We start from the raw sequence: 12903 nt of genomic DNA on the forward strand, positions 1-12903 counted from the left end.
AAAAATAAGTTTCAAAAAATGAAAATAAAACTGATGTGGAAATCTTGCGGTAAAATAGTAGAGTAGGGAAACCCAGAATTCCATCCCTCCTGTAAAGCAATGATTAAACTAGAAAAAACTCTCAGAATCAAGTTTTTCAGAACTCTGCAATTAACAAAAAACCTGGAATAACCGAGGCATTCCTGGTTTGGCTTGCTGGTGCCAGAGTGGTCAATACAGGCACACCTTGTAGACATTTCAGGATCAGTTCCAGATCAATGCACTAAATTCAGTAACATGCATTTTTTGGTTTCCCAGTACATATAAAAGTTATTTTTATGCTATACTGTAGTCTCCTACGTGTGAAGTAGTGTTACATCTCTTAAAATGTACATACTTTAATCAAAAAATACTTTATTGCTAAAAAATGCTAACCATCATCTGCGCTTCCAACAAGTCACAATCTTTTTGCAATGGTAACATCAAAGGTCACTGATCACAGATCACCATAACAAATATAATAATAATGAAAATGTTTGAAATACTGAGAATTACCAAGAAGTGAGCAAATGCTTCTGGAAAAATGGCACAAACAGACCTGTTCGATGCAGGGTTGCCACAAACCTTCAATTTATAAAAAATGAAGTATCTGCAAAGCACAATAAAACAAGGTACGGCTATATGTACCTTATTTTCAAAGAATTGTGTTTTGACCTTCCAGGGGCTCCCTGAGAACACCTACAACTCAATAACCAAAACCCCCCCCAAAAAAACAACAAAAAAAAAACAAAAACAAAAAACCCACTATTTTAAAATGAGCAAAGGACTAAAACAGACATTTCTCCAAAGAAAATATACAAATGGCCAATAAGCTTATGAAAATATGCTCAACATCACTAATCATTAGGGAAATGCAAATCAAAAGCACGATCAGATACTACTTTACACCCATTATGACAGCTGCTATCAAAAAACCAGAAAACAACAAGTGTTGGTGAGAATGTATAGCAATTGGAACCCTTGTGCACTGTTGGGAATATAAAATGGTATAGACGCTGTGGAAAACAGTATGGTGGTTCCTCAAAAAATTAAAAATATAATTACCATGTGATCCAGCAATACCATTTCTTAGTATTTATCCAAAAGAATTGAAAGCAGAGTCTCAAAGAGATATCTGTACACCCATGTTCATAGAAACACCATGCACAATAGCCAAAACGCAGAAGCAAACCAAATATCCAACAACAGACGAATGAATAAACTGAATGTGATATATATACACAATAGAATATCATTCAACCTTAAAAAAGGAAGAAAATTCTGACACATACTACAACATGGATGAACCCTGAAGACATTACACTTTAAGTAAAATAAGCCAGTCACAAAGTCACTTCCCTTAACATGAAGTATCAAGAGTAGTCAAACTCACAGAAACAGAAAGTTGAATAGGAGGCAGAGAGGAATGGGGAGTTTCTGTTTAATGGGTACAGACTTTGTTTTACAAGATGAAAATGCTTTGGAGGTTGGTTGCACAACAGTGTAAATAAACTTAACACTTCTGAACTGTACACTTAAGAAGACTACGATGATTCAAAAAAAACAAAAAACAAGGATGCCTGTTTTGGCCATTTATATATTCAACACTGTACTAGAAATTCTAGCCAGAGCAAATAGGTCAGTAGGTAGGTATTCAGGTTGGTAGGCAGGTAAATAAATAAATGGCATTCAAACTGGAAAGGAAGAAGTACAATTGTCTCTTATTTGCACATAACATATATAGAAAATTCTAAAGAATCTACAAATAAACTATTAGAACTAGTGAATAAATTCAGCAAAGTTGTAAGATACAAGATCAACACTTAAAAATCCATTGTATTTCTACACACTATCAATAAGCAATCAAAAAGGAAGTTAAGAAAACAATTCCATTTACAACAGCATCTAAAATAAAATACTTAAGAATAAATTTAAGCAAGGATGTCTAAGATCTGTACATTAAAAACTACAAAACATTGCTGAAAGAAATTAAAAACCTAAATTAATGGAAAAACACCTCATGTTCATAGATTCTAAGACTTACTATTCTTAAAATGGCAATATTCCCCAAAGTGGTCTACAGATACAATGCAATCCTTATCAAAATTTCAACATCCTTTTGTGTGGAAATAGAAAAGCTAACATAAAATTCATGACTTGCAAGGGACCTTGCTGTGGAACAGTTTGGCAGTTTCAAAATAAGTTAAACACACACTTATCACATGATCCATCCATTTCACTCCTAGGAAAGAACTGAAAATAGGTCTTCTCACAAAAACTTGTTCAAGAATGCTCACAGCAGCACTATTCTCAATAACCAAAAATGGCATCACCCACAAATGCCCATCAATTACATATATATATATACACACACACACACACACACATATATACAATGGAATATTTACTCAGTCATAAAAGGGATGAAGAAGTAATGTAAGTTACAAAATGCATGGGTCTTGAAAACATAAGTGAAAGCAGCCACACACAAAAGGCTACATGACTCCATTTATATGGGCTATCCAGAATAGGCAAGTCTGTAAACAGGAACAGATTTGCAGTTGCTAGGGGCTGGGGTAAATGGGGAGTAACTGTTAATTAAGTTATGGTACTGTTTATTAAGGGCATAGGGTTTCCTTTTGGTGTGAGGAAGAGATTTTAGAAGTAGATGGTGGCTAAGGTTGCACATTGTTAATGTACAAAATGCCACTGAATTCTACTTTTTAATGGTTGAACTGTGAATTTCATGTCACGTGTATTTTACCACAATTAAATAAGAGGGGAATCCCTTATCAGACTCTATAAAGATTTACATTCTGCCCAGTCCTTAGGATTGTCACAAAGCCTCATCCTACTAACCATCCTAGGTCGCCCTGGTCTACCCAGACCTGTCCCTTCTCTGAAAAATCATGAGTCCTAACGCTGGCTCAATTCATTTGAATTATTTATCACGTATGTTCTTTTGACATCTCTTAACTTGTCCCCTGGATTGGATAAGAATCATTCACTTTATTCCTAACACTTCTTTACGTAATGTTAAGGCTGTCTCTGGAAGGTTCACAGTGTCACCTAATGAAGCCTCTCAAAAAACTTTTTATGTCCTAGTTTCACAACTCAGTAAGATCGTAAGATTCACATTTACCTACATGGCACTGTTGCCCTACTACTGATCTGCTACTCTGTACTAGAAGTTAGCAAACATTTTCAGTAAATATCCACACAGCAAATATTTTAGGCTTGTGAGCCATACAGTCTCTCCCACAATCACTCAGCTCTGCCCTTGTGATGTATGTACATGTAAAGCAGCCACAGCCATAAATGAATGAGCATGACTGTGTCCCAATAAAATGTTACAGACACTGAGACTGGAACTTCATAAAATTTTCACATCACAGAATATTACTCTTGATTTGTTTGTTTCTCAATCATCTAAAAATTCTAGTTTATGGGCCATGATAAAACAGGCAGCATGCTGCAGTTGGCCCATGGACTGCAATTTGCTGACTTCCGCTCTCTATTTTTCCTGATGTTAACTTATTCATTTCTACTATTTCATTTCAATGTACATTTTATAAACCTCAAATAATCACTGTTAAGCAAAACTGTGCATAAATTAAACAGCTCACCTGGGATGTGATCATTTTCTGCTGGTCCTGGAAGAGAGTGCAGAACTGTAAGGGTACAGCTGAGAAAGAAGGAAAGGTCATGAGAGATGTCACCTGCCAAAAAACACCACATAGTACCTGGCAAACACCTCAGAAAGGAAGACACCTTGAGAAGGGGCAGAAAGGTTAACAGTCAGGAAGGGAGCACTCTGTGTCCATGCATGACCCTGTATGACTACGCAGTGCTTGGACACGCTAGTTTTCAATGTAAATACATTTGTTTCCTGCTAATTTATTAACAATGTATGCGCTGACCCAGAAAAATGTAAACACATTAAACTAATTCAGCCAATTAGGAAAAGCCAAGGAATGGAATATAATGCTTTCCTTAAAACTGATGCTGAGCAAAAATACAGATCAAAAATGTGTAATGTTCATCACAAAACAGAAAATCCCAACAAGACTCTGAAAAAGGGGAGGGGGTATTTTAAAGGACTGGTCTCTCTTGGAAGGAAAAAAAAAATTCCTGTTAATTTGGTTTCAGGTTCTCAAAAGTATCTTTTGACAAAAACAAAACAAAACAAAACAAAACTGGTTTTGATTTATCTGTTGTCAAAACATAAAAAACCTGTCTGAACTATCAAGAGACTCAATGTCTGCTCTTGATTCTGCCGTAATAAAATGTGTGACTGTAACCACTTAATATTTTACGCCCACTTCCTGCCCACACTATCCCCACACCGTCTTTTAAGTAAAGCAGAAATAGACCTGTCATGCAGTAGCACCTCTGATTCTCTAACATCAGTACAGAAGAGGCATCAGCGTATCTCTAGTTGTGGTGTAGTGTGGGCGCAGCTTAGAGCCCAGAAACAGTGAAGGGATGAAGAAGGTAATTCCCTTCCCTGTGGCTGGTAAGCTCTTCCTTCCACACGATGCTTTCATAACTCCCCAAGAAACAGTATCTTTTGTTCCTTTTGCCTTGCCCTCCTAACCCAGCCACAGCTTACACCTCTTCTGAAAGTTGGCCCAAAGCATCCACCGTCACCCAGTCTGTGACAGTCTGCCTGTGACAGTGGTTCTGGCAGGAGGACCCAAATTGCTTCTGGCTGAGCAGTAAGAGCCCCTTCCACTTGGGCTCTGGATCTGTACTGAAGTCTTCGGCCAACTGACTGTCCTACCAGGGATTCCTGCTCCTGGAACCCCCTTCTTACGTCACAAAAGCTGCTTTGTTGCAAGAAACCCTGACCCAAACCAGTTGGAATATTCACCCAAAATCTAAAGCTCCAGGATCTTCCTGTCAGCCTGAATTACAAGCAGGACCACCTGTAAAAGCAACCTGGCGCTACTGAGAACACAGGCAATGCTGGGGTGGCGGCGGTCAGAGGAACCTGGACGCGTCTGTTTATGTGCCAGGCTCATAAGTTCTTTAGAAACAAGAAGAAATTCCCCAAATCCAATGCCGCATTCACTTCAAAGTGATTTTCTCAGGGGGGTTGGAGCCATGAAGCTGCTAACTGCTGCGACTGACTCATGCTCAGGTTTCACGCTGGGCAGAGAACGAGATATGGACTCTATCCTTCCTCCTGCCCCTGCGCCGGTCGCCACTTCGGATTCCTATCTCCTCTCTGAGCCTGTTTCACCATTAAAATGGGACACGACACTGACGGCAGGTGGTTGGGAGGATGAAGTGAGATCTCGAGCGAAAAAAACCCCACAGTTCTCCGCTGAGATGAGAACTGCCTACGAGCGCCCGAAGCCAGAGTCCGCGCGAGGTCGCACCGAGGCCTCGGACCACCCTTCCCCCCTGAGATGAGAAAACTCAGCTTCACCTGGTAACAAGCGCTGGGACGCGCCGGTTCTCCTCAGGTGCATGAAAACGGAGCTGGATTCACACCAAGGTCAGAGGATAAAGCCGTTTCTCACTTACCCGTCTCGTGTGGAGGCCGCTGCTCCACCCGCCCAACCCTCAGGGGGCTCAACAGCGCGTCCTAGTCAGCGCCCCCACCTTCCCCCGCCAGAGGCTCGGGCACCGTCTCCTCGCGAGACCGCAGACGCAGAACGGGAACACACGGGCAAGTGGGGGGAGGGGAAATGGGGGCAGCGCACATGCGCAGAAAGCCCAGAGCGACTGCCTTGTCCTGGGCCAGAAAACTCAGGGTGCTGAAAGCCCTCCAGCCAGCTCAGTTGGAAAGGGGTTTGTGACTTCCAGCACACTGGGTAGAACTGCCAGGTTTAGCAAATAAAGCTCAAGCCGTGAGACATACTTTTATTTGTTGTTCATCTGAAATAAATGATAAGTATTTAAATTACATGTCTGTTTCATTAGTTATATTTCCCTGATGTGTTGTCTTTGCTTAACAGTTCTTTGTTTTGCAGATTTCAGTTACAGAATTTCTTCCATAGTCAATTGACATTGTTCCATTTACATTGTCACATGTCTTCTACAGTGGTCACATCTCACTTACTTTGTTCTTTGTCCATTGGACATTCGTTAATGAGAAAACACACAACTTTAGCATTACGAACATATAATGGCATTAAGTTAACAACTCTGGGAACTGCTCTGCAAATTGATTCATTGAAACACATAATAACATCACTTATGGCACAACTTGCCTTTTCCATCCTTCAGGATTATGTTGGATCTCTTGATTAATGGCTTCTTAACATGTCCACTGACAAAAGAGAACTTTTATGTCAACTTTTCCCTTGCCTTTTTAACACTACATACGATAATTCCACTTGTCTCTGTGTTAGAAGAGCAATTAGTAACATCCATGTAAAACAATCAAATTCTTCAAGAGATGAAACTCATTTCAAAATACAGTCATGGCAGGTACAATAATGATTATCCACAAACCGGAATTTATTTTCCTATTCATAACTAATGTTATCCCTTTTAAGAACAGTCTGACAGGAAGATTTCACCAAGTTCCACTAAACAATGGAATATCTCAATAACACGTTTTTCTCTCAATTTCTATAATTCTATTGCTAAAGAGATATTGAAAACGGTAAGAAGGAATAAGCAAATTGGCTTCAATGTATTATTCAAAAAACAAACAATAATTTGGGGCCTTTCCTTGAAAATTAAAATATTAGTTCAGTGCTTTAAATTAACTGAGAACTCTTCCAGCTGTGTTTGTTAGTGTGCCAATGAGTTTCTGAATGCAAGAGAAATAAAAAATACTGAATGCCAACAAAAATCTTTTATTCACTCAATTCAAACAGTATAAATACTGAAGTCAGAGAACAACTTCATGACAGTTACTTCAACATTAATAGAAAGGACAAGAGAAGCTGTCATAGAGGAGAACAAATCTGACTCTACATTGGATCTGTTCCTTTAGTTTTAACCACTGTGCCCTGCTTTCTACGCTCGGTCTTGCTAGCTCTGCACCTTTTGTGAAACAATGTTGCCTTTAGCCTGAAATATATAGGAGAACCTATTCTCAGGGCTCTGACCTTTAAGGATGTTAGCACTTCTGCACTTATGTGGAGATGGCAAGCTGCAAAATAGAGAATGACCTTTGTTTGGTTGGAAGTTTACAGGGACACCAGGACCTGGCCCACATGGACAGCTGCAAGAACAAAGAATGCCTGCAGCAAGAAGTTTGCAAAAACCAACTACATGCCTTCCCTCCACTTTTTTTCTCATATAAAATGAGCCTGTATTCTAACTAAAGCAGGATGGTTCTCCAATACATTAGTTGGCCATTCCTCTCCATCTATTGGCTTTCTGAATAAAGTCGCTATTCCTTGCCCCAACACCTTGTCTCCTGATTAATTGGCCTGTCGTGCAGTGAGCAGAACGAGTTTGAGCTGGGCAGCAAAGCTATTTGAACAGAAAGCATTATGCAGAATATGGGCAGAACAGTCAACATCTTCCGCAGAATCATTCATGCTTTGTTTCAGCTTGGAATAAACATTTTTGCACCTTTATGCAAACATCCATCAAAATTTGTATTTGTTTTACCACCAGCAAGAGTCTTGTAGAAGTAAGAGTTAAATGTGTATTTTCTGCATTGCAATTGCTTGCATCCAAGGCTGTGCGGAAAAAAAAGATGAGGCATTTAGAACATTGATCATCTCTGTAATCATAAGTGAAGCTATTATTTGTGGTGTTTTTGCAGTGGATTTTATCCTGGCACTTGACATTTTGGTTGCAACTTTGGAATCAGAAAGTACTTCTGGCAGCAGTGTGTTCAGTCATTTGAGCTGAAAGACTGATGATGATACGTGGTGTGGAGTGTATTCACAACTTCTGCAACTACTGTATCTCAGTCTGAATTCCTATTGATCAAAAAATTATTTTATCACTTTCTATAGTACTAACTGAGGAAATAATACATCTCTTATGCTTAGCTGTTAGTATATAACTCAATCAGTTATCCAACATGATCAGTTATCTAGGGTGGGAAGTTCTGGTAACTGACTTAGCCGAGAAAGCTACCTACACATTGGGGATCAGAAATTGGTGGACTTGACATTTGGTTTCCAATTGCCTGTATATGACCTTAAAAGCTTACTCTGCTGATACAATTTTAGCCAACTCCAAACTAACAACAATGTCATTCTCCTGGGCTTTCCTTCAATTAGATGCCCCACCTGTTTTCCATCCCAGTTGCTCCTCAAAGACTAACTTAGAGATCCATTTAGGAATCTATTGGCTGGATCAGAATTTGAAAAGGAGTTGTTTGAGGAGACAACTATGCCTCTCATTTATACCATCTATTTGAGACCTAGCAGGGACATGAAATTTCTATTGCATGCTTTTTCCAAGAGCCCAGAATGTGTATTTTGAGAAGTAAAATGTGTGCCTTGGATCCTATTAGCAATGTCTATAACTTCAAAGGAAAAAAGGAATATCATGGCAAGGCCTTGTATATGTAGAGACATATGATTTTTATTTATATTTTTGATTTATACACTCATTCCTCAGGATCCACAGGGATTGGTTCCAGGGATTCCTGTGGACACCAGAATTCACAGATGCTCAAGTCCCTTATAGAAAATGGATTAGTATTTGCATATAATCTACACAATTTTAAAACACCTCTAGGTTACTAATAATACCTAATACAATGTAAATAGTTGCAAATACAATGCAAATGTTATATAAACAGTTGTCAGCACAATGCAAATTCAAGTTTTGCTTTTTGGAAATTTCTTGAATTTTTAAAAATATTTTCAATTCATAATTGGTTGAATTGTGGATGTGGAATCCATGGATGTGGAACCCAGGGACACGGAGGGCCTACTATATTTATATTTTGGGTATCTGTGAGGCAAGAGGTTCACAGAGCTCTTTATCCTGAAGGAGTCAGCTCTTAGGCAATGTCCCAATAGTTCTAATAAACGTGGAGATGGGACAGTTTTTTGGTAAGAGCATCCAGTGCTGAGGCGACTACCTGAAATTTGGTCCGTGTCCGTTTTGTAGACCTTTGTTTACCAGCTGTTGATTGGATAGAGTCAGTAATTTTAATATTATTGGATACTAAGTATAAGGGCAGTTATGGAATATTTGTATCCCAGAAAATTCGTATGTTGAAGAGCTACCCCACAGTGTGGCTGAAATTGGGGAAGGAAGTAATTAAGACTAAATGAGATCATAAATGTGGGGTCCAGATCCCATAGGATTATTGGCCTTAAAAGAAGAGAGAGCAGAGAGCTCTCTTCTATGTGCACACACCGTAAAAAAAAAAAAAAAAAAAAAAAAAGCCATGAGAGGACATGATGAGACGGCAGCTGTCTATAGGACAGGAAAAGAGCCCTCACCAGGAACTGCACCCTACCAGAACTTGATCTTGTACTTTCCAGTTTCCAGAACTGTAACAAAATTAATTTCTGCTGTTTAAAATACTCAGCCTGTAGTGATTTGTTAAGGCAGCCCAAGCAGATGAATTCAGGGCCTTAAGGGATGGGACTACAGGAGTAAGGTGGTAGTGATTCACCACGAGGTATTATTTTTTCCCGTGTTTAAGAACAGGCAAAATCAGGGTGTCAAACAGAAAAGTAGTGTGAATAATCATTTCTTTATTAATTAGGTTTGATATAATAAGTTTTGATATATGAATGCCTTATTTTAACTTACACTGGGCCATATTAATTATTTTAACTGGAGGTCCATGGATTCCCATTTATCAAGCCAATTTGTAACTGCCAAAGATTTACTTGAATTTTAAAATATTACTTATTGTTAGGGCATCTATACCCAACATGGGATATTTTAAGGCAATGGGTACTATGACTATGGAAAATTTAGGTGAGACAACAGTTAAGTGAGGTTTATCTATTTTCCCTATATTTTATATTTAGTTTACTCTCCTAAGATTATAAGTTGAACAGTGTTTAAATTTAGTGGTATCCACAGGTATATTTGTGCCCCAGTATTGAGGAAGTCCATGAAGTTTTGTCGACTGGAACATTTTAGCAAGTACTAAAGTTAATTTATAATCTGTGTTGTAGAGGCACAAAAGCCAATCAATGTCCTTCTTTATCTTTTTATTACAAAAAGTATTTTAATCTATAAATTTCATATAGGAATTTTGGACATCCAATTGGGTCAAATTATGGACCTTTCTTTTAATATAATTACATGTTACATACACATATATAATTTATTTACTATATTAATATTAAAATATCATCTGTATTATTTATTTTATTATCTCTGATTTTTCTCCCTTATATAGGGTCTTACCCTTTTTTCTATTTTAAAGCTTTTAACAGCTTGAAGATGTGCTTTTTAGTTTCTTTCTCTGCTGATAAGAAAAATGGAAGGAGAGGGAGTGGCCAGGTGGCTCTAGGCAGCAGCTTTTACCTGGTACAGCCCCTCTCTGTCCCTGATCAGACCCTTTGGGTATCTACCTGAAAACTCCTGGTAATTCCTAGTGGCTTGCACTGTGAGTGATGGCCTCCCTTCGTGGTCAATAGGATGTCTACTTGACCTCAGGTCTGGCATTTACATCCAAGAGAGCAACAGGGGCGTCAGCTTTAGATGTCAATTTTTTTTTGTTTTGAGTATAAGACCTTTTGTATACTGATAAGCAGCAGCACTTAAGATATCTCATGCACATTGATTAGGTAGTTTATAATTTTTTATTAATTGGAACACATCCTTGGGAGTTTAGGGGGAGTCACAACCAGATATCCCTTTCCTTTTCTCTTTTTCATTAAACATTGGGTCATTGGTCTCCAGGGAGGTCTCCAGGGATGGGCCCTCTTATATCTCATATCCTTGAGTCTGGGATCAAACTGTGACAGCAGCAAGGCAGACAATAGCAGAGGATTTTGCAACAACATAACATTTGTGGGGAGCCATGGTCGCTATGGGATGGGTGCCCCCAAATTGAGAGCCAGTAGGTCCTTTCAGTGTGAAGATGCCTAGTCAGGCAGTCTTTGGCTACCAAATGAGACAGACTGGTATGTCTTTTGCATACAAGGGAAATAAGGAAGACTATTGAAGCAGCCCCTACCTACATTGTCCTGGAAGGTCAACAGATAGGGCTCACCCATCAGATGAAGGTGGGAGAGTAACTGTTCCCATCCCTTTAGGGGACCTTTGCTCAGGACAATAGCCAATTACCCTAAGTATCCCTGAAGACCTCATCCAGACTAGGTACATCACAAACACATAGGGACCAACTGGGGACCTCTCTGCTCAGACTACAGCACCCCAACCTAAGGGTGGAGTCAGCTTTTTGAGCTCTGACACAGTTGAACTGGATAACTGAGAAACCCAACAGATACAATACAATGTAGTGGCTGCTAAATCACAAGTGTGGCAGGGCAACAGCCAGCAGTGCCTTCCCAAACAGTATTTGTGGTCAACTGGATCCAGTTAGTAAGAGACGTATCATTCCCATCCATCACTGAACCACCCTGCTCACTGCACCAACTGTTGAGATGCACCTGGGATTTGTTTTAATCAGGTATGGTAAAATGAGACATGGAGACAACTGCCATTGAAAGAAAACTTTATTATTTACAATTTTTCAAGAGGAAGGGACACACCACACCATCCAGGGCCATACAGGGAAGCACCAGGGTTGGACAAGAGACACAGACATGAAGGAAAATTATGAATGGTGGTAATAAACTATAGTAACCTAACTGTAAGGTGGGAAGTGCCCTACTGGGCCCTACTGAGCAAGAAGGAAAACCCAGATGTTGGGGTTTATGGTTGGAGGGTTTGTAAAATGATTTCTATGTACCTGTGGAAACACAGGAGTGGTATGTATGTAAACATCTTTAGCCATTAGCTTGGCCCATGATTTCAAGATGCTAAACCATCAATTACACAATATCAAAAATGATTTCTACGGTAATACATCATACTAATGGAATAAACTCAAATTGTTATCTCATTTAATCACGTATGATTATGTATGATTATGTCAATAGATATAGGAAAGCATTTGACAAAATCAGCACCCTTTCATGATACAACCCACAACAAACTAGGAATAGAATGGAATTGCCTCAACCTAATAAAGGCCATTTTTGAAAACCCACAGCTAACATCATACTTGATGGTGGAAGATGAAAAACTTTCCTCCTAAGATCAGGAAGAAGACAAGGATGTCCACTATTGGGGAAATATAATTAAAAACAAAATCTTTCAACTCAGAAAACCTCTCCACAAAGGTGGAAGGGAAAGAAAACATCATTTCCTAGACCCAAAGTGATACAATGCTATGTTTTTGCTTGGTGTGCTTGCCCAGCATGATGTGAGACTGCCACTCTATACCATGTCCCTTTTCTTTCAAAAGGCACATAGTGACCAAATCAGGTGTCTTTTCCCCAAGGAGCTCCACAAATACTCCATCCAGACTACAAAATATGGTAACCTTTTAGTTGCACATTGGTCTATCCCCAGTAGGTTTATAGATGAATGGGGAGAAATGAGAACACACATTCCTTAGTAAGAGGACCTGATTCATGGGAATTCTGGAGGAAAAGGAACAAGTAAGAAGACTGGTTCAAAATACCAACAATCTCTAATGACCTAGTGCCAGATGGAAAGTAAGAAATTTCTGAAGAAATTGTAGAATAAGCAGCACCAGTCTTTATCAGAACAGGCAAAGAGATTAGCCTGAGGGAGTTACTGACACATATGGTTTACCAGTTCCCACCACCAGGATTCTCTCAGTCTGTCCAATTTTGAGCCATTTACCAAGTATTTCTTAGCTGAAGGTTTTGTTCATCTAGATTCTCCTGATTCTCTTGTCCCTGAAATCCCTGCATCCTCTCTTTCTACAGTCCCTTCCTTTGAACC

The 12903-nt window shown here is 39.2% G+C and overlaps 1 protein-coding gene across 6 annotated transcripts in view; it reads right to left on the minus strand.

Moving 5' to 3' along the window:
- Positions 1–5668, minus strand: part of ZNF37A (zinc finger protein 37A) — a 48732-nt gene extending 43064 nt beyond the window's left edge. The window contains exons 1-2 of one of the 6 annotated variants that reach the window (XM_064487909.1): positions 5551–5668; positions 3645–3671 (exon numbers count right to left, since the gene is read on the minus strand). In XM_064487909.1, coding sequence (XP_064343979.1) covers positions 3645–3659 — 15 coding nt within the window. In that variant the 5' untranslated portion in view covers positions 3660–3671; positions 5551–5668. The other 5 variants (XM_064487908.1, XM_064487907.1, XM_064487912.1 and 2 more) reach the window with 5 other exon arrangements.
- Positions 5669–12903: the final 7235 nt, after the last annotated feature.

Source organism: Camelus dromedarius, chromosome 8, assembly GCF_036321535.1.
Source record: "Camelus dromedarius isolate mCamDro1 chromosome 8, mCamDro1.pat, whole genome shotgun sequence".
NCBI classification, from domain to species: Eukaryota; Metazoa; Chordata; class Mammalia; order Artiodactyla; family Camelidae; genus Camelus; species Camelus dromedarius.